Source organism: Trichosurus vulpecula, chromosome 8, assembly GCF_011100635.1.
Source record: "Trichosurus vulpecula isolate mTriVul1 chromosome 8, mTriVul1.pri, whole genome shotgun sequence".
NCBI lineage: Eukaryota > Metazoa > Chordata > Mammalia > Diprotodontia > Phalangeridae > Trichosurus > Trichosurus vulpecula.
This window is the reverse complement of record NC_050580.1, coordinates 63,085,666-63,107,094: the sequence shown is the minus strand read 5'-3', so window position 1 is coordinate 63,107,094 and position 21,429 is coordinate 63,085,666. Positions and strand designations below refer to the sequence as shown.

Here is a 21,429-nt window from a genome sequence, read left to right as displayed (position 1 = left end):
GTTTTTCTTTCATGTGGTTGTCGATACTTTTAAATCGTTCGCTTGAAAAGTGTTTGCTCCAATCCCTTGACCACTCATCTATGGGAAAATGGCCAACCACCTTCCTTTTTCCTAGGTGTATTAATGTCTGTGCAAGAGTTTTTCATTTTCATATAATCAAAGTTATCTGTGCAATCTATCTTATGCAATTGCCTCTCTTGTTTGGTTAAGAATTCATTTCATACCTATACCCATGGGAGGAAAAAAATCACAAGTCCGTGAGACATGTGTTGTAATTGGATTTATTACAAGAGAAATGAATATGCATGCAGAACTTCTACACAGGTTCAAGTTGTTCAACAGTACAAAGAAAGCCTTGGGGGACGTCATAGGGAGGAGAAAGGTAATGGCAAAAGTAGCATTCTTTTTCCTTGGGAACTGCCAGACCAGGGCTGTCCAAAATACAGTCTTCGGGCCTCATGCGGCAGGCCCACAATGCGATTTTATGGGGGGGGGGGGGGGAGCCTGTGGGTTTTAATTTTCATGAGCGAAAAAAAATAATAATTTGCATGGAATGCATATTAGACTTTTTAATTCCATCACTAATAAATAATCTTGTCGATGTTAATTTTCTTTGGTGTTTTTAAGCAGTATTACAGGCAGAACGTATGGCACGGAATTTTCCATCAATCTGTGGGATATGTTCATCTGTATGATGCACCTACCTTTACACTGTTGTGTTGTCACTTTGTTGTCTTGTGTTTGCTTTCATGCTTCGTGCATTCGTCTGTCTGTTGTATTGACGATGTGTATTCCCCCACTTTCTATTAGTCCACTGTATTTTTTATTCTGGGTGCGGCTCTCGAATAATTATTTTATTTTAACGCGGCCCTAAGATAACCTAAGGTTGGGCAGCCATGTGCTAGACTATGAAGAGAAAGGAGGGTCTGCTTAACTACGGTGGTCCCAACTGCAACAAAAAGTTTCTCAGTCTGATGCAGACTCGGCAGTGCCTGCCTTTGTAGCTGGTTTAACTCCCAAGGACAGACAGGGAGTCCAGCTTGGGGTGCAAACAATAAATTATATCAGCTTGGGGGAGGGGGCTCATTATTGACATGCTCAGGGCTTCCTGCATATTCTAGGTCCAGTGTTTCTGGAAAATATGGCAACTCAATAAGTTCAAGGGGCCCCTTAGCAAGATATATGATTTACTTTTTTTTTTCTAATTTTTTAATAGTACAGTATGATCTTTAACATTAAGGTCACATATCCATTTAGAAAATATTATGGGAAATCCAGCCTCAGACTTGACACTTACTAGTTGTGTGACTCTGGGCAAGTCATTTAACCCTGATTGCCTCCCCCCCAAAAAAACCCCAGAATGTGTTACGAAATCTGGTCTAGGGTGTTAGTCTAATTTCTCCCAGACTACTTTTCCAGCATCTTTCTTTTTTAGTCTTTGTTATAAAAGATGATTCACTGGGTAAGGGGAAAGGAAGGGAAGAATATATTCAGAACTGTAGGTGATTTGGAAAATAATTCTATTTTTAAAAGGGTAAGAAAACTCTTTGTTCATGCTCTCAGACCACTCACCCTTCCGTTAAATGGTTATTTTATATATGTGTCAACTCCCCATGAACTTTTTGAGGTCTGATTTTAATCGTATCTATTTAATGGAAAGGTTTTTTCCCCAAAAATCTGTATCTTTTTCTCTTGATTTTAAAGTCATTAATTTTTCTGTGCGTTAAAATTTTCCATAATCATAGAAAGGAATCTGAACTTTCCATAATCCATGTCATCCCCCTACTCAATAAACTTCAGTGGCTCCCTATCACCTACAAGATAAAATATAAAATCCTGTCTTGTTTTTAAAGTCCTTCATAACCTGGCCCATTCCTACCTTTCCAGTCTGTTTACATTTTGCTCTCTTCCATGGTTTTCCATCCAGTGTCACTGGAGTCCTTGGACTCTGTTCCCTGATTGCATTTCCCCGCTGGCTGTCCTCCATGCCTAGAATTCCTTCCCTTCTAACTTCTGTCTTTGGGTTTCCTTCAAGTCCAGCTAAAATCTCATATTCTGCAACAAGATTTTACCAATGCTAGGACCTTCCCTCAGCTATTTGCTCCAATTTATCCTGTATACACGTCATTTGTCCATAGCTAGTTGTCTTAACCATTAGACTGTCAGCTTCTTTAGAATAGATATATAGAATAGAATATATAATTATGAAATGCATAATTACGAGATAGAATCTTTGATTATCATCCAATACTTATGCTTGCGACTTTTTACATTTAGACAAGTGATCTCCCCAAGAATATCACAAAATTGAAAGAAAGTACAAAATCACCTGATAGCAGCTGAAACCCAAGATAAGTAAGGGCATAATAGGAGAGCACCGAACTATGTTCGATGCAGGGCATAAGGAGAGCCCTGGACTTGTAGTGAGCAAGAACTTGGCTGCAATTCCATATCAGAGGCTTACTAGCTCTCTGACCCTGAGCAAATCACTGTGCCTCTGTTTCTCCCTCTGTAACGAAAGGAGATGCACGTACACTCGACAGGCGCGTGCAGGTGCATTAGTGCATGGGGGGAGTGTGCATGAGGGTGCGTGGGTGGAGCGCAGGTCAGGGCATGAATATGCTCCCTCCACGTGGTATTCAGAGGGCGCCTAGCTCCGCCCCAGGCCCCGCCCCCTGTCCACTCTCTTAGCCTAGTCCTGCACAGTCCGCTCCGGACAGTGCAAGGCGTGGTGACCATGGAGGCAGCGGGGAGCGGTGCAGCCTACTTCAAGAGAGGCAGCCTCCCCTGGTTCGCAGTGATCACGGTGTCCCTCGGTTACCTCACGGTGAGTGGGGGGGGCGAGGAGTAAGGAGCCCCAGAAGAGCGGAGCGCAAGCGCATTCGGCCTCCCTCCTCTCCCCCATGCCCGAGTCTTTGCGCACGCGCCCTCCGCCAGGAACGGGTTAGTCCACTTTTCCCTTAGCTGGGGGGTGGGAGCCGTGCCCTGGGCCGACAAAGCTTTCAGGATGGAGGAGAAGGAAAAGAAAGGTTCGGAGCTGGCTGGCGTTTACTTCCGGAGGGGCAGCCCGGTGGGCATGGTGATCACCGCCATAGGTCTGGGATACTTCACGGTGAGGATTGGTGGAATTTTAAAAGTCGTCCGAGGGGCTCAGGCGCATTGGATGCTCTCGGCTTGCTTTTTCTTGTGGTTCGTGCGCATGCGAGCATCTCCCTTCCCCTCCTCCCTTTCCCATCCCTGCGTTGCCTAAGTTACAGGAGTCTGGATGAAGATCGGGTGGTCAGGCTGGACCAGCCTGGAGGTTGAGTAGCAGGGGGTGTAAACACTCCCTCTCGACTCGGAGTGAGAAGGCTAAGAGTTTGAGGGTGGGGAGTGGGCTTTCCCTGCCAATGGCTGCATAAAAATCCTGAATAAGACCCTTTTGTGCGCTTAGTAGGCACTTAATAAATGCTTGATTTGATTTTAACATCATTCAAACTATAGCTTCCCTTACGTGTAAAATGGAAACACCTGCAATACCCGCTTACCAGGTTGGTTAAGGGTGGTTGTGAAGAAATGGATTTGTCAGCATTCAGTTAAGCAACAAGCATTTAGTAAAAGCCTACTATATGCTGGGCAGCGAGCTACAAGGAAAAGGTAGCTGCTCTTAGGGATTTTACAGTTTAGTAGGGGAGACAACCTTACAATTTTATGTAAACCGGTTATTGTGGGCCCTTCCTCCTGACCCTTGCCTGCTAGTAGCAGCCTCAAAATTTAAACCATTTATTCCCAGCTCTCAAAGATGGTGGGCAGATTAGAGGGACAAGACCCATGCCAAGATAGCTTTAAGAGAGTACCAGATGACCAATACAGGAGTATGACTGAATGAAAAATGGATAAAAGCATTTATCAAGTGCTTGCTACGTGAGGCTGACGACTTTGTGCATCTCTGGCTCACTTGAATGCAAATCCCTCGGCAAGTCAAGACATCACCCCATGACGTCATTGGTCCTCTTCCAGAAGGAAGGATGAAGAACAACTACTGTGTGCCAAGCACTGTGCTAAATGATGCCGAGGATACAAAAGCATAACTGAAGACAGGCCCTATCCTTAAAGAGCTTACATGCTAGTAGGTATGGCAGGGAGAGGGGCACATCCTCCCTGTCCAGGAGCAGTGGCAGAATTGATTTGATGATGGTTTCAGAACCGGAAAGGGAGTGGTTTGGGACAAGGTTATTCCAAGGTCCGGGAAGCAGGGGGATGGGACAAGGTCATTTGAAGGTCCATGAGGCGGGTAGAGACGAAGTGATGAGGGAGTAAGATAACGACTGTTTGCAGCAAGCCTGATGTAGTAGCCCACACATGAGGCAGAATAGGGAGAAAAAAATGGTTTGGAATATTTTCATGGAGGAGATAGGGAGTCTTAACCCAGGCCGTAAAGGATGAATGGGATCTGGAGAGAGTAGGATTTTGCAGGAAAGGAGGATGGAATGAAATATCATAGGTGGGGCCATTGATTGTTAAAAGGGAGAAAGGCTATAATGCCCAGAAAGTACATGCGGTCAGATGATGGAGGCTTTGAATGTGTGCTAAGGACTTTAGACATTATAACAGGCAGTAGGACTACAATATAAAAATGTTTTTGTTATACCTTTATTTTTGTACTGTAACAATATAGTATTTGATGGAATGGAATTTTACTTGCCAAGGTAGAATAGGGAGGAAGGACTAGCTAGCATTTCATGTTGGGACAGGATAGGATTTGTGGATGCTCTCACTTCCCTTTACCATGCTTTGGGAAATCTCCGTGGAATTTCAGATGTCATTTGACTAAAGAGGGAGAAACAGCATGGCAGACTGTAGAACAGGACAGGGAGATTTTATTTAAGTCAAGCACTGAATTGGGGGCTGAAGGAGAGCGAGAGCAACAAAGTAAGATCTGGAACTAGCAACAATCTTGTGTTCAGAAGGAGAGAGATGCTCGAAATAATATAAATGAGACAGTTACAACATTAAGTTGTAACTCATTTATCTTCCAATGCCCCAGTCTTATAAATGGGAAAAGTATGTGGAATAAATATGAACTATGTTCACTTCAGCAAACATTGAGTTCCTGTTGTGTGTAGAGCATTGTACTGAAGGATAAGACAAGATAGGCCCAGCCTTCATGAATCCCATAATCTCCCTGGCCTTAAGACACCTGTGGAAGCATACAAGTACACAATTATCTTGATAGTGCACCAGATAGATAGAAAAACAAAATACTTGGTGAGGTTTGAGGGTGGAAAAGGTCGTTACAGGTGGAAACTTCACGAAAGCAGTAGCATTGGTAATATGAAAGTCATGGTCTCTTTCAGAAAGAAATTTGCCTGGCTTAACAACTGCACTTCTGGAGGGGTCAATTTTGGTCTAGCTTCTAATTTTCAAGTGTCCACTTTTCCATGGGTACCTAGAATTCAAACCACATACATGGTGTTCCCCTTTTGCTGGTCTTTTGGAACTTGGGACAAATAAGCTGGGACCTAATGGATTTTACTCAGAATTTCTGTGGTGATGATCTGATGTATTTTGGTAGAGCTCAGTTTGCTAGCTGCCTTTCAAAATACAGATAAGGGGCAGTTCCTGCTTTGTAGAGTGAGGATTCGTTTACAGACAGTCTCTTAAAAGGGAAAGTTTCCATGGCTATCAGGTGACCTAATGTGTATTCTGTTCCTTTTCTGCTTCTTTTTCAGTGGGTAGCCTACTGGCCTCAGAGCGTCCCCTACCAGAAACTTGGACCTCTGGGGCTCTTTACTGAGTACTTGGTGGATAACTATTTCGTACTCATACGTAATGGGTAAGTGAGCTCTGGAAAAAAACAGATGTTGACCATGCAATATTTTAGAGAGACTCATGGAGATCTGGAAAGCCTGTGCCATTGGTCTTCTGCATTTTAATCTTCCACCAATATCTATTTCCCAATTAGCTAGCATCTTTCCTTTTGCATTTCTGTGACAGGATTCACTTACTGGAAACAATCCATCTAAAATCATCACTGCTTTGTGTTTTAGGTGTTCCCTTGCCTGGTTGATTCATTTGGGAGAAGCCATATATGCTATGATACTGTGCAAGTAAGTGGTCAGGATTTTCTTCCAACTTCTTTCCTTCCTTTTCTTTAATTAATTGAAATTGGAAATAAACCAAATTAAAATGAGCTATTCTTAGATGATTCAGTTAATTCTTCTGATATGGAGGATAAAGATCAGTGTTTTGAGGGGAGGTTAGAGTTCATATAAAAAGGTCATAGAATTTAGAAATTATCTAATCCAATCCACTATACCAATACCAATGAGGGAATTGAGGCCAAAAAAGGATTAAGAGACTTGACTAAAGGTCATACATTTACCAAGTAGCAGAAAACAGGGATTTGAACCCAGGTACTCAACTCCAAATCCAGTGCTCTTTATTTTATATCATCCTTGACCAGTCAGGACCATGGGAGAAGAATGAAAGCCTTTTCAGTGAAAGTTCTTTTCAGGATAATAGCTATTTTGGACAAAATTTGAAAAAGATACTTGGTTTGGGAATTAATCTAGTAATATTTTTTATATTAGCATTGGTGCAGCTACAAACTATTCATAGTTTGAAGTCACTAAGTCGCAGTTTGTTTTTCTCTCTTCGATTTTTTTCTCCTTCCTCCCTCTCTCTTTCTCTCTTACTAATTTCTTCATTCCTTCCTACCTCCTTCCTTCCCTCCCTCCATCCCATCTTCCTTTGTTTCTCTTTCTTCCTTTTCTTTCTCTCTCCCTTCCTTCCTTTCTTTCTTTTTCTTTTTCTCCCTTCCTTTCTTGCCTTCTTTTTTCTTCCTTCCTCTTTCTTCCTTCCTTCCTTTCCTTCTTTCTTTCTTCCTCCCTTCCTCCTTTCTCTCTCACTCTCTCTCTCTCTCTCTCTCTCTCTCTCTTTCTTTCTTTCCTTCCTTCCTTCCTTTCTCTTTTTTCTTGGTGACCCATCATCACCTCACATCATAAATTAGGTTTAGGCCACGTGCTTACCACAATTTGCTAGGCCACATAATAAGAAAAAATGTTTTTAGCCATTTGAGAAGTTAGAATTTTGGAGTCAGATCTCTTAATTTGTTTAGAATATGGAAAAAGAACAAGACACAGTGTTCCTATATACCGAGGACTTCATGGTTGCATCTGTAATAGAGATACCTTGTGTGACTAGACTATCTGGTTATGAAAATCTCTTGAAATTATCAAATGGTTCAAGCAAGTAAAGAATGAGTGGTGCTAGCAGATTGTGTAGATAAACTATGCCCAGATCATCACACATCCCAGTATATTGATTTTAAAAATACATCCCGAGCAAAATATGGGGTTGCCAAAAAAAAAAATTCAAAATGGCTTGCATCTAAATGTTTTTTCTATCTAAAAAATGGCCAAGAAAATATAAGTTTAATTAGTATCATTAAATCTCTGTAGAATAAATGCTGCCTTCATTTGGGTCTTTATGTTTATAAAGGAATCCTAACTGTTGGATGTAGAACCCTTTATACAAAATGAAGATGGCCATGTTTCTAATGTCCTGTTTATTTCCATGCAGTAAAAAAGGTATCACAGATGGCTGGGCTCGACTGCTGTGGTGTGTGCAAACATTCCTCTTCGGGGTCGCTTCTCTCTCCATCCTACTTGCATATAAACCTGACCATCACAAAAAAAAGTAAAGAAGAAATTAAATAAGTTTTTTTGTATATTGTATATTCATTCCTACTTTGTCTAAATCTTTTTTAAAAAATTTAGCGGTTTTTTTGATCATTTCAGAAAATGTCTATACTGCAAATAGGTTTGGTTTCTTTCTCTGACTTTAAAACTCTTGCATCATCATGTCCAATAACTGATGATTTTCATCATTTCTGAGCATAGGCTGCCTGACTAGGTTTATTGAATTCTGTGTAGCTCAACAAACATCTGTTAAATGCCTGTAGTGTGCAAGGCACAATATGAATTAGACATGTTTAGAGTGCTGGCCCTGGAGTCAGGAGGACCTGAGTTCAAATGCAGCCTCCGACACTTGACATTTATTAGCTGTGTGACCCTGGGCAAGTCACTTAACCCTCTTTGCTTCAGTTTCCTCATCTGTAAAATGAGCTGGAGAAGGAAATGGCAAACTGCCATAGTATCTTTACCAAGAAAACCCTAAATGGGGTCACAAAGAGTGGAACACAACTAACTGACTAAACAACTCACTGCAGGGTTTTTATAGTCTAGCAGAAGAGATGAGACATACAAAGTCAGTTAACAGTTCTGGGACTGCAAAATGAAGGGGTTATATGTAACAATGTTTTTTTTTTTTAATTCTCAACTTTGCAAGCACAAAATGAGCGTTTCCATGTATATCGGGGAACAAAAGGAGAGTGTCATATAAGAAATTGTAAATTGATTATGTAAAACTTGTTTTTCTTTTTAAACATGTAATAAATTCAAAATATAAATTTCAAAACCATTCTACTTGTCTGATTCCTTCTGGATTTCCTTTTTTTTCCTCACTTTGGGGGCAGGGAAAGGAGCTCTAATCTTTCCTCTTCTCCTTCCTACTTCTTTTTCTCCTTTATAATAAATATGCATATAACATTGTACAGTGATCAACTTTGATAGACTTGGCTCTTCTCAGCAGTGCAGTGATCTAAGACAATTCCAAAAGACTCATGTTGGAAAATGCCATGCACATCTAGAGAAAGAACTATAGAGTCTGAATGCAGATCAGAGCATACTATTTTCACTCTTTCTTATGGCTTTTCCCTTTTGTTCTGATTCTTCTTTCACATGACTAATGTGAAAATATGTTCAATATGTTGTACATGTATGTATATATCAGATTGCTTGCCATCTTGGGAAGGGGGGAGGGAGGGAGAAAAAAGTTCAAAATCTTATAGAAGGGAATGTTGAAAACTATCTTTACATATAATTGGAAAAAATAAAATACTATTAAGTGGGGGAAAATAATAAATATGCATAGTCAAGACAAACAAATTCCTGCATTGGCCATGTTCCAAAATAACTGTTTCATTCTGCACCTTGGATTCATCACTTCTCTCAGGAGGTGGGCAGTGGCTTCATTAGCCATCTCCTGAAATCGTGGTTAATCATTATCTTGATAAAATTTCTTAAATCTTTCAAAGTTGTTTGTCTTTACAATGTTATTGTATGAATTGTGCTCTGGGTTCTGTCTTAGTTCATATAAATGTACCTAGTATTCCCTCAAACCATTACTTTTATGATTCTTATGGTACAATTGCACCATTATATCAATATATCATAATTTGTTCAGCCATTCACCGATTGATGGATACCCCTTAATTTCTGTTTATTTGCTGTTACAAAAAGTGGTCCTATAAACATTTTTGTCTGAGTCTTTTATTAAATCTATTTTTAAAAAAAAGATTGTCTTTGGGCAATATGTCTAATAGTGGAATTTCTGAATCAAAGAGTAGGCACAGTTTAATAAAATTTGAAGCATAATTGGAAATTGCTTTCCAAAATGGTGGGACTAATTCACAGCTCTGCCAGCAGTGCAAGAGTACACTTGTTTTGCAATATTTGTCATTTTCCTTTGTGTGTGTCTGTGTTTGCCAATCTGATAGTGGTTAGGTAGAACCTCAGAATTATTTAATTTTACATGTATCTAATTAGTTACTTTCAGCATTATTTTTCATGATTATCGTTAGCTTAGATTGTGTTTATTTGACCAGAATTTTATAGCCTTTTACTGTTATCTTCATTTATGTTGTTATAATCCATACACACACGTGTGCGTTGAACATGATCCAAAGATGATCATCCAACTTTAACTTGGAGAACCTTCAGTGAGGGCTAGCCTACTTTTATTTTATTTTATTTTATTTTTTTAGCCTACTTCTTCCTGAATCAGCTAACTTGACTCTAGAAAAGTCTAATTGTTAGGAAGTCCTTCCTTGCATGGAATTGAAATCAACTTCTTTCCACTTGCCTTCTTTTGCCTTCCTTCTTGGCCAAGCAGAACAATCTAGTCCTGCTTCCATATGACAGCCCTTCAAATTTCAAATACCTAGAGACAGCTCTTCCTGTTCATGGCACTATCATTAATAGTCATCATGCAATGTAGTTAGCCTTTCACAACATGAGTATTGTAGAAGGGTTACACATAATAATACATGTGTGGCCTAGGTTGAATTGCTCAACTTCTTAGGGAGGGTGGGTGGGAAGGGAAGAGGGAAGAGAATTTGGAACTCAAAGTTTTAAAATCAGATGTTCAAAAACAAAAAAGTTTTTGTATGCAACTAAAAAATAAGATACACAGGGGATGGGGCGTAGAAATTTATCTTGCCCTACAAGAAAGGAAGGGAAAAGGGGATGAGAGGGGAGGGGGGTGATAGAGGGGAGGGCTGACTGGGGAACAGGGCAACCAGAATATAAGCCATCTTGGAGTGGGGGGGAGGGTAGAAATGGGGAGAAAATTTGTAATTCAAAATGTTGTGAAAATCAATGCTGAAAACCAAATATGTTAAATAAATAAATTGCATTTAATAGTCATCATGCTTGGAGACTGTGGAGTCGTCTCTTGACTCCTTTTCCACCCTTAATCCTCACCTCACCTCTGGTCAGTAACCAGCGTTTCTCCATCGTAGACTTCCTTTTCTTCTAATTGCCAAAACCTTAATTTAGACTCCTTCCCCCCTCAAAGCCTTAAATAGTTCCCCATAGTCTTCAGAATAGAATACAAACATACTAGTCTGTCATTCAATGATCTTGTCCCTACTTCATTTTTTAGCCCTCATCACTATTTTCTCCTGGAACATTACATTCCAGCCATCTAGAACTACTTTTCTATCTCCCAAAGTGTTATCTTACTGTCCTGTCTTTGCTCCCAGAATGGCAGACATTTATCTAGTACTTTCCGTTTACAAAGTCTTTTACGTACGTTATCTTCTTAGATCTTGACATCTTAACCCTCCCATCTTTGCCGTTTAAAAATTCTGCCTTTCTTCTCTACTTTTGCTATCTCTTTGCAGATCTTCACGGAAATGATAATTCCCTCCCCTAAGCTTCTATATCACTTACATTGTATTATCCATCTGGATGACTCCTCAGAAACACACACTTCCGAGTTTTAGTCACTTATCTCCCTTACTAGATACCAAACTCCTTGAGGCCAAGGACACTAAAGGCAGCTAAGTATAGAGCATTAAACTTGGCTTTTACTTCTAGTTCTATTTGTTCCCTGTGTTGCTTCTGGCCAGCAACTTTAAGGGTTTTTTGAAACTTGTTTCCTCTATAAAATGGGCTAATGATAATACTTCCACTAAAAACACAAATCATAAAACTTGCCCTTCTTTAGGGTTATTTTGAAGATCAAACGACAATGTATGTAAAGTCCTATATATATATTAATATATATGTATGTATGTATGTGTATATATATATATGTATGTATGTATGTGTATATATATATATGTATGTATATATAAGCTATGGTACAACTTTGAACAACTTTTGCATAAAGCTGGTACTCAAATAGACATTGAAGAAATGAATGTATATGTATATTTTTGCTTTGTAATTCCCAACTCCAACTTTGATGCTCTTTGTTCTGAATCCTTGGATCTCTTTTCCTTGTAGCTCCATCTCAAGTCCATGGGAGCATGGATTGAATTGAATGGTTTTTTAGTGTTGTGATCTAATGTAAAGGTTTCGTGTTTTCATTGTGGTTACATTACAGAGGGGCAAACATTATACCATTTTTTTTTTGCTATATGTTTTATGTTTAATAATCTATCTCCTATGAAAATGTCTTGCTGTGTTTTTTTCTTGTAGTGATCAAATGCCACTGATCCAGCCCTCTGACACCCTGTTTGTTCTTCTTGCCACTCAAAGTGTTCTATTTACAAACCACAGGCACATTTACACATCCCTATTTTAAAAATAAATATTATCTGTATCAGAACATGACATCCGATGTTGGGTTGGTTCCCAACTACTCACTGATTTGGGAGACACGAAATATCAAACAGTTATAGGGTAGGTTTCTCTGAAATTTGGAAAAGCTTTTTTTCAAATAACTTTTTTTTTTAAACAAAATTCCACGTCATCCATTAGGTGGTACATTGCAAAGGAAGGAAATACAAATTGAAAATGAATATTCTAATATTTGCAAAATACTAACTTTACAATTGTTACATGTTTTGAAATAATTCTAAAATGAAACAACCCACTCACCTTCCGTGTTAGGGTTCACTTTATAAGACTACAATATTCATAGGCATTCACAACATACTGTTCAATAAAAATTTCCTTTGAGCTATGCTAATGAAATTTAGCAGATAGTATACCTGTAACGCAAAGGTTCAAGGAGAAACTACCTTTGGAAGAAAGAATAGGATAGCTGAGAATAATTTTATTTCCCTATCTAACATGCACGTATTACCAAAAGGTTGAAGAAGTTAGTCTGGACAAACTTACTGGGGTACAAAATGGAAACGTACATCACTATGTATCCATGAAAAATTTACATTGCTTTAGACAGAAAAAAAAATTGGCAGGCACAAGACACAAATCAAATAAAGTGGGAAATGGGAACTGTACTGACTCCCTCAAATTCAAAATCTTTCTTTTTTCATTCTAAGTGCTTTGTAATGACAGATCAGCCTGTGGATGCAAAAACACTATTTAAAGTGTTTGAAATAATAGAAAGGATTGCATTATACCCTCTTTTCTTTGGGGGTCTGTTTGTCTGCAGGCTGGGTTACAGAGTAGAACTACTATAATTGAAAAACAAAAATATTTCTTCTACCACCACTTTCCTGGGTCATTACTCCTGCCACTCCATTGTAGTATTCCTTGACCTGAATGTGATCACTGGTGGTTTTCTTTCTTGCCCTGTAGAATAAGGATATGACTTATCTCAGTAAAGCATGGACTACTTTCCTTCTGCGTTGAAAGACATCCTTTAATCACCTCATCCGAGAATTGCTGGAAAATTTGGCAACAATGCATAGGTGTAGGTTAGGGGTGGGAAACCTGCAGCCTCAAGGCCAACATGTGGCCTTCTAGGTCCTTGAGTGTGGCTTGACTGCAGTCAAAGGGCTACACTTGAGGACCTAGAGGGCCACACGTAGCCTTGAAGCCACAGATTCCCCATCCCTGGTGTAGGTGGTAGTCTGTATCTCAAGTGCCTACCAGAGTACCTACCTGTAGTGAGTACTTCATAAATACTTATTGAATGAATGAGTCTGATATTTGTGTCATTAATCATTTAAAATGTTCAACATACAATCTTGATTGCTCTTTTTTCCAGTAGTGGATTTGTGATAATCTATCTAAACCCCTCTTACTCACCCTAGCCTCATGATGAATGGCAGACATTTAAAATATGGGATCTTCGAGTTAGAAGGAACCGATTTTACTATGAGAGAAGGGCTTCTTCTCAAGGTGCCACAAGCAACAAGCAGGGTCTCAAACCTAGGCCCTTTGACACCAGCTCCAATGCTTCTCCCACTTTCTCATCATTGCCTCTTATGGAAGAGCAAAAGCAAAGTTGAGATGTTGGCCATAGGCTTCTCAAGGTTGGAAGAGACATAAAAAGTCAACTAGTGCTTAATAATGCTTAAAATTTTTCCATCTGGCTACATTCTTCTGGATTTCTCCATTATATCCTAGGAACCCATCAATCCTGTAAGATCACTTCAGTCCTGGAGCTCACACCTCATCAGTACCTGATGCCCCTAGAGTCCCTCACTCTGATTTGGAGGGTGGAGAGCTCCTCCCCCTCCCAAAAAAATAAAACATTTAAGGAGGGGCTCCAGGCCAGCCATTTATTTCCCACCCAGCTGCACTCTTCTAGACTGCTTTATCATACCACCCCACCTTTTGCTCTCCCCTAATTTTCCTGCTTCTTTTTGTGTATTTTCTCCCCCCTCCCATTAGATTTTAAATTCCTTGAGGGAAGGGACTGTCTTTTGACTCTGTATCCCTGGTACTTAGCATAAAGTAGGTGCTTAATAAATGTTTATTGATGGATTGAGGGTAGGGATTGTCTATCTTTTTCCTACTTGTATTGCCAGTGCCTAGTACAGAGCCTGGTACTTCTAGGTGCTTAGAATCTCTTTGGAGCCTGCTACACCTTTGGAATTCAACACAGTAAGTTCTTTATTATGTTTCTCCATGTATTTGAAATATCTTTAAAAAAAAAAACATTTATGCCAAAAACAAGGATATTTGAGAGGAAAGAAGAGACAGGAGATACGGCGCTGACACTAAATTTCAAAGTGGTTGGTGTATACCTTGAAGAGCAAAATCAGAATCTTAGGCAGAAGCCTCTCCGAGTTACTCTCCCAATTTGGGTCCTCAGAACAGTGAATGAATATCACCTCCAGGATTCGAGGGTCCAGGCTCCTAAAACCATAGCTAACAAGCCTCCACCAATATGCTTTCCTTTAACAGCTAGGAGACACAATTAACTCAAAGCAAAGCTGCAAACAAGTCCCTCCTAAAACCTGCACTGCCCTCTTCCACAAATATAGTGAACATCCATAAGAAGAGTGGGAACAAACAGATAGTATAATGAAAGCAAAGAATACACAGAGACCACTTGGCCAAGAGAACTCGGGCACTGCGGGGTCTCAGTGTCCATTCCGCATAGAGCTCTCACAAAGCTTCTCCTCCTCAGAGTCTCTGCTGGATGTCTTCCTTAGCTAGAGTCCCAGTGCAACTTGACTCTATTTCAGGAGCTAGGTCTCTCTTGATTCCATGGCTGGCTAGCTTTTGCTGCCAGAAGTCCCCTTCTTGAAGCTGCTTGAATACTACCTCTCTGTCTTGAGGGTGTGGGTTTCTACTCCCTAATACATTCAAGCTATCCTATGGGATGAATAGCTCTGATGGGGATAGAGAGTAATGAGAAAATAAAATCTCTTCCCCCCCCCTCCCCAGCCCCCACTACTACCCTCTTTTTTTTTGAAGTTACTTTTTAAAAATTTTATTCCCCCCGCCACTTAACAGTACTTAATTTTTTCCAATTACGTGTAAAGATAGTTTTCAACATTCACTATTATTAGATTTTGAGTTACAATGTTTTTCCTCCCTCCCTTCCCTCTCCGAGACTGCAAGTAATCTGATATAGGCTATACATGTACAATCATATTAGACGTATTTCCACATTAGTCGTGTTGTGAAAGAAGAATCAGAACAAAAAGGAAAAACCCACAAGAAAGAAAAAGAGAAAATAGTACGCTTTGGTCAGCATTCAGACTCCATAGTTCTTTGTCTGGATGTGGATAGCATTTTCCATCATGAGTCTTTTGGAATTAGATCACTGTATTGCTGAGAAGAGCTAAGCCTATCAAAGGTGGTCATCTGCACAATGTTGCTGTTACTGTGTACAATGTTCTCCCGTTCTGCTCGCTTCACTCAGCATCAGGTTTTCCTGAAATCTGCCTGCTTATCGTTTCTCACAGCCCAATAGTATTTCATTACATTTATATACCACAGCTTGTTCAGCTATTCCTTAATTGATGGGCATCTCCTCAATCTCCAATTATTTGCCACTATAAAGAGCTTCTATAAATATTTTTGTACATGTAGATCCTTTTCCCATTTTTAGGATCTCTTTGGGACACAGATCTAGTGGTGGTATTGTTGGATCAAAGGATACGTGCAGTTGTATAGTCTTTTGGGCATAGCTTCAAGCTGCTCTCCAGAATGGTTGGATCAGGCATAGTGATCTTTTTCCCCAAAGTTACTCCCATCCTAAACTGCTTTGAACTCTCATAATTGCATTACAGGCTTAGCTATATAAGGACTCCTTAGTTTTTTCAGCTAAAACACATTAACATCTCCTTGTTACATGGAGAGAGGATGGTGGGTGTGGTGGGCTGGGAAACAACTCGACCTCTTACATTTAAGCACTATCACCTTAAGCTTCTTTTTGAAAAGAGTAAAAATGGTTCAAAGCATTGATATCTGATATTACTAACTGTCTTCTACGATTCTTCAGGATCAGGAAATATGTTTTGCTTGTGGACTATTTAACTCCCTGTACTATCCTCCCTCTTGTTTCCCTGTTGTCTGATGTACCTCTATATCAAATTATTTATGTGTATGTGCATGTGTTTAATCCTTTGTCAAGTTCAGATGAGAGGTTCATCTGATGCCTACCCACTCCTTTTCCTCCAAGTTTTTGTGCTTCTCTTCTCACACACCACTCCCTCCTCGTTTTTATACTAGTGTGTTCTTTTTCATCTTACCTTCTCTTTCTCCTTTTCAAACCCACAGTAAAGAATCAGAGATCTCCCAGGACCTCCATTTTTCTTAATTAACTCCCTCCATGGCTTTGAAGACATAGAGGATCTGAAGAGACACTTTCTGGTGTCCTGAGTACAAAACAACCAATAAAGCTTTAACTTCTCTTGGAGGAGGTCCAACAGCTTGGCTGTTGGACCATGACAGGCAACTCAGAGGCAGGGAAATTTCAATCAACTAAGTCAATTCTCCAAGTATTCAGTGCATATTAATGTTGAATAGCAGTCCCCAACTGTAGCTAAAATAATGTCCTTTTTATTAACTTTCAAATGACTTAGAAGCATCTCATTTCATTCCAGTATTGAACCTAAACTACCAGGAGACCAGATTAAGTCAGACCTAGCCCAGAACACAACCGATAAATTGTAAGTAATCATTATCTTTGTTTTATTATTTGTTACATCATTAAAGAGATTTTAACACCAGTACACTTCTTGTTTACTTAAGCCAGATTAAGGAGTTTTACAGAGAGAGGAATGAATTAAAACTTATGGAAAAGAGTTTGCTCTAGTTTATTTAATGCTATTTAATTAACTGAGGGTAAGTTATCAGAGATAATTGATTAATGAAAGAGATGTGATTTCGGTAATTAAAGAGAAATTATCAGAACAAGATCATGGAATTTGTGATTTATAGTCTGGAATTGTGAGTTGCCTTGAGCATGTGAATTTACTTTATGTACTAAATCTCTGCTTCCCCCATAGATGCTAAATAATATATTGGTGGGAAAGTATGACCGAGATTTATGTGTGGATTGTAATGTATTAATTACTGCATTTGCATTATATTGATTAACTGTAATGTCACAATAATTCTTCCTTTTTTCCTGTTGTTAAATAAGAGCTAATGACCTCATTGTAATTGTGTAACTGGGAAGCATATTGATGAGGACTCATGAGTAACTATAATAAGGAGTAAGAATGTATTCCTTTTCAACAACAGGATCACCCCCCTTGAATGTTTACAGAATTTGAGTGGTGATCTAGGAGTAGTGGCCTGTTCCTGAGAATCTCAGAGCTGCCAATGTGAAGGCAAATTTGTGTGTGACCCAAACCAGAGAAAAAGTGGGGGGACCACATGCCTGTTTGTGAGTTACGCTAGCACAGTAGCTGGTTGGCTGATCAACTGAGAGACTTAACAATATCCTAATGTCATAGGAGGGGAAGAGGATAAAGGGAAGAAGCATGATAGGAGAGTGGATTGGGGGAGGTGATTGTCAGAAATGATCTCACTGAAATAGAAAAGATTTGGGAATTTTTAAAGCAATGCCTCTTTGATAGTTGCTGCATGTTTCTTTTCCCCAATCAATACGAGTACAAAATAAAATGTAATTAATGTATATTAATTGATAAAAGATTATATCTTTGCTCTGTTTTAAATAATTATGCTAAAAGATTAATAATTTAGAAAATTTAAGGAATTGATTTCGCTTGTTGGGTAATTCAAAGAAGCAAAAAAGCAGAAATGGGGATTTGTGAGGGTCACCGTGAATTTTTGAACATGAACTAACTAAAAATAATGGACCATTGTAAAAAAAATTGAGATTTTAATACTGCCAATAATAATTATAAATCATTAATTAATTGGGTTGAAAATCTCATGGAAGTAAATTAGAAGAATTTAATCTGTCTTTGTATGTTGACAATCTCCCAGGGTTGTTGGGAGAAGCATGATTGTGAAACTCTTAGCGTGGTACCTGGCTTGTGTAGGAATTCAACTGGACATAGGTACTTTGCCTAATTAGCATGAAATGTTAACAAATTTGCTGATACATTTCAGGAATGCAAATTCTAACTGAAAAGTCATAAACTAAACATTTTAAAACACTTCTGAAAATAGGCCTTTGAAATTCCTTAAAGCCATTTTTTAAATGGCTTGGAAAAAGCCTGGCATGTGGTAAGCACTATATAAGCTACTCTTCTGTGAAAATACCAGGGGAGAGGGCAGGTGAGGGGGGAATGAGTGAATCTTGCTCTCATCAGATTTAGCCTGAGGAGGGAATACCATACATACTCAATTGGGTATCTCACCCCACAGGAAAGAGGAGGGAAGAAGATAAAAAAAGGGGGGGGGGATGATGGAAGGGAAGGCAGATGGGGGTGGAGGTAATCAAAAACAAACACTTTTGAAAGGGGACAGGGTCAAGGGAGAAAATTCAATAAAGGGGGATGGGTTGGGAAGGAGCAAAATATAGTTAGTCTTACACAACATGAGTATTGTGGAAGGGTTATACATAATGATACACATGTGGCCTGTGTTGAATTGCTTGCCTTCTTAGGGAGGGTGAGTGGGGAGGGAAGAGGGGAGAGAATTTGGAACTCAAAGTTTTAAAAACAGATGTTCAAAAACAAAAAAAAAGTTTTTGCATGCAACTAGAAAATAGGATACACAGGCAATGGGGCGTAGAAATTTATCTTGCCCTACAAGAGGGGAAGGGAAAAGGGGATGGGAGGGGAGTGGGGTGACAGAAGGGAGGGCTGACTGGGGAAAAGGGCAACCAGAATATATGCCATCTTGGAGTGGAGGGGAGGGTAGAAATGGGGAGAAAATTTGTAATTCAAACTCTTGTGAAAATCAATGCTGAAAACTAAATATGCTAAATAAATAAATTAAAAAAAATACCAGGAGTTATAAGATAAATGACTTTCTATGAACTGATGAACTTGAAATGCATTTGACTAGATTACTATCACCTAATATATGTTGTTTTAATAAATTAAAAAATAATAACTCAATGTTGAGAGAAGCAAGTGGCAGGGTCTTCTTCCAAGTTCTTTTTTTGTGAGTTGTGAGATTTCAGCAGCCCTATTGACAGGGTATTGTGAAAATCTGCTGCACTTCTGTTTGAGGAAGAAGGACCTTTCCCAGTCAAAATAGAGGAATGTACAGGCTGACAAATTGGAGAATCATGAAATTGTACCTTGAACCCAAATGTTTAGTGTGTGTGTGTGTGTGTGTGTGTGTGTGTGTGTGTGTGAACTTGTGGTACTGTATATGAATACTATACCTCACTCTTGTTAAGACAATAGCACCTTGTACCCTACAATGATGCTGAGCTGAAGTAGAAGAAATGGCAACACCAGGCCAAACAGGTCTCTTAGGTCTGGTTGATTGAGGAAGGTAAACCTCTCTTCCCTAGAATTTCTATCACCAAATAAGAGGGGGTCATTGTAGAGGGTCAAGGGCAAGGTCTATCCACCCGTAAGACTGTATTTTTGGTCTGTTCCACCTGCATCGTCTGGGTTATCAAGTACTATAAAACTAAGGCCCTGGAGGAAGTGAGCATCTCAGATCATGAGGGAGATCTGAGGTCCACTTCATGAGCGGGGACCATGGACCCTTAAATAAAGTACCATTGGCTCAGAGCTCTGCTTCGATGGTTTTTCTTACGGATCAGACAATTTTTGAATTCCCACACAACTTAAAGTCTTCCAATGACCTTACAGACAACCTCATTCATTGATTCAATCAACAAACATTTATTAAACTTCTTTTGTGGGCAGGGCTTTGTACCGGATGCTGTAAGAATTTAAATGTGTATATGCACATGTAGTCCAATTCCATTTGATACCTTGAATATTGTTTTTACAGATTAGGAATTTTAGGCCCACAGAAGTCGGGACTCTCCTAGAACAGAATCCAACACCCATGACTCCAAATTGAGTGCTTCCCCATTCCACCCCTTTGTGATCTCTGAATTCTTATGACTTACACCCTATAGATTTTCCTTCAGAGCATTTTTTTTTTTTGCCACTGCCTTTCACTAGCCCACCTCCCACTCTGGCCCATCAGGGGACTACAACCGTAGGGGCTTCTTTGGATGGATTAAAAATGCTGCTGTCTCTAGTGTTAGGGATGTAACTCCACCTCACTGCTGCATCCACTCCAGGGATGGGTAGCGCTCTAAGAGGGCACTTCGGAGCTGGGCTGCTTGTTCCTTGTCTCTAGTCTCAGCAACACAGGTGACCTAGGGTAGAGGAGAGGGGAGAGGTTTGTCATCAAAAGTCGCAGACCCACGAAGTCTAAACAGAACACCTTGCAGAGTCTTACTGTACTGGAACATGCTGGTCAAGTTTCTTAATACCAAACATTTCCATTACCCTTTTGTTCTAAGGCATTAAACGCTTCAGTCTTGTATCTGGGACAGAGCATTAGTCGCCCCTTTTCCCATTTTCTAGAGAAGCAAACTGAGTCGTTCAATGGTCAAGTGATTTGCTTGAGGTCTTTCAAGTAGGGAGGGGTGGGAATCTAACATTTCTGGTTGTTGTTCAGTTGTTCAGCCATGTTGACTCTTTGTGACGCGGGGTTTTCTTGGCAAAGATCCTGAAGTGGTTTACCATTTCCCTCTCTGGCATTGTCCTCATTTTACAGATGAGGAATTGAAGGATTAAGTGACTTGTCCAGGGTCACACTACTAGTAAGTGTCTGAGACTGGATTCGAATTCTCATCTTCCCAACTCCAGCCCCCTTGTTCTATCCACTTAACCATCTAGCTGCCCCCGGAATCTAACATTTCTGCCTCGCAAGTTACATGTGTAGCCACTAGCCTGTATTGCCACCTTACGTTCTTTTCCCTCTCCTGCTTTTATCACTACAAGATATGCTTGTTTTCTTTGTCTCTGTGGTGCTCCACACAACACAGTGTATATCTGAACATTTACTCCTATTTGATCATGACACTAGTGACTGCTGAAAAAGAGAGTGGAGGCATGGGAGCCACACTTTGCCTGGTGTGATCACGACTTGGAAGACCGCTACCAGCTGTCATTGATTTAGTCAGAGCTGAAACAGTTTTCCTGGTTGGAAAGAACATTACATTCCCACGATTTGTCTCAGGAGTCATAAGATCTAGGTTCGAGCCCAAGTCCCATCACCTGTTAGCTGTAAAATGGGAGTGGGGTTTGCCCCGACCTCCCAGCATTGGTGTGAGGAAAGGCTGCCAATCTTTGTAAGCTATGAATCATGGAACCCCATATCTAGAACTGGAAAGGATTTCAGAGGCCAGGAAGTTCAATCTCATTTGGTAGAAGAGGAAACTTAGGAAGGGAGGGCAAGTGACTCTTCCAAGAAATAAAATCAACTTGCAAACTGGGGTGAAGGGGTGTTGATATGGAGGGAAAGAGTAGAAAGGCACGAAGGA

At 39.8% G+C, this 21,429-nt stretch overlaps 2 protein-coding genes across 4 annotated transcripts in view; one reads left to right on the top strand and one right to left on the bottom strand.

Moving 5' to 3' along the window:
• The first annotated feature begins 2,682 nt into the window (after positions 1–2,682).
• TMEM254 (transmembrane protein 254) lies at positions 2,683–8,463 on the top strand. Its single transcript, XM_036736910.1, has 4 exons — positions 2,683–2,827; positions 5,712–5,815; positions 6,030–6,089; positions 7,564–8,463. The coding sequence occupies exons 1-4, from the start codon at positions 2,738–2,740 to the stop codon at positions 7,682–7,684; spliced, it is 375 nt and encodes a 124-aa protein (XP_036592805.1). The 5' UTR covers positions 2,683–2,737; the 3' UTR covers positions 7,685–8,463.
• An 11,284-nt stretch (positions 8,464–19,747) lies between these two features.
• LOC118827821 (L-threonine dehydratase catabolic TdcB-like) overlaps positions 19,748–21,429 on the bottom strand; it is a 35,696-nt gene continuing 34,014 nt past the window's right edge. For all 3 annotated transcript variants that reach the window (XM_036734139.1, XM_036734137.1, XM_036734138.1), the window contains one exon: positions 19,748–20,256. In XM_036734139.1, the coding sequence (XP_036590034.1) occupies positions 20,158–20,256 (99 nt within the window). In that variant the 3' untranslated portion in view covers positions 19,748–20,157. The remainder of the gene's footprint in view (positions 20,257–21,429) is intronic.

Excerpts from the sequence above, each read along its gene's own strand:
- TMEM254 (XM_036736910.1), top strand. The coding sequence starts at position 2,738 with ATGGAGGCAGCGGGGAGCGGTGCAGCCTACTTCAAGAGAGGCAGCCTC. Across the intron at positions 2,828-5,711 it reads TGTCCCTCGGTTACCTCACG|TGGGTAGCCTACTGGCCTCA; the intron begins GTGAGTGGGGGG and ends CTTCTTTTTCAG. Across the intron at positions 5,816-6,029 it reads TTCGTACTCATACGTAATGG|GTGTTCCCTTGCCTGGTTGA; the intron begins GTAAGTGAGCTC and ends TTTGTGTTTTAG.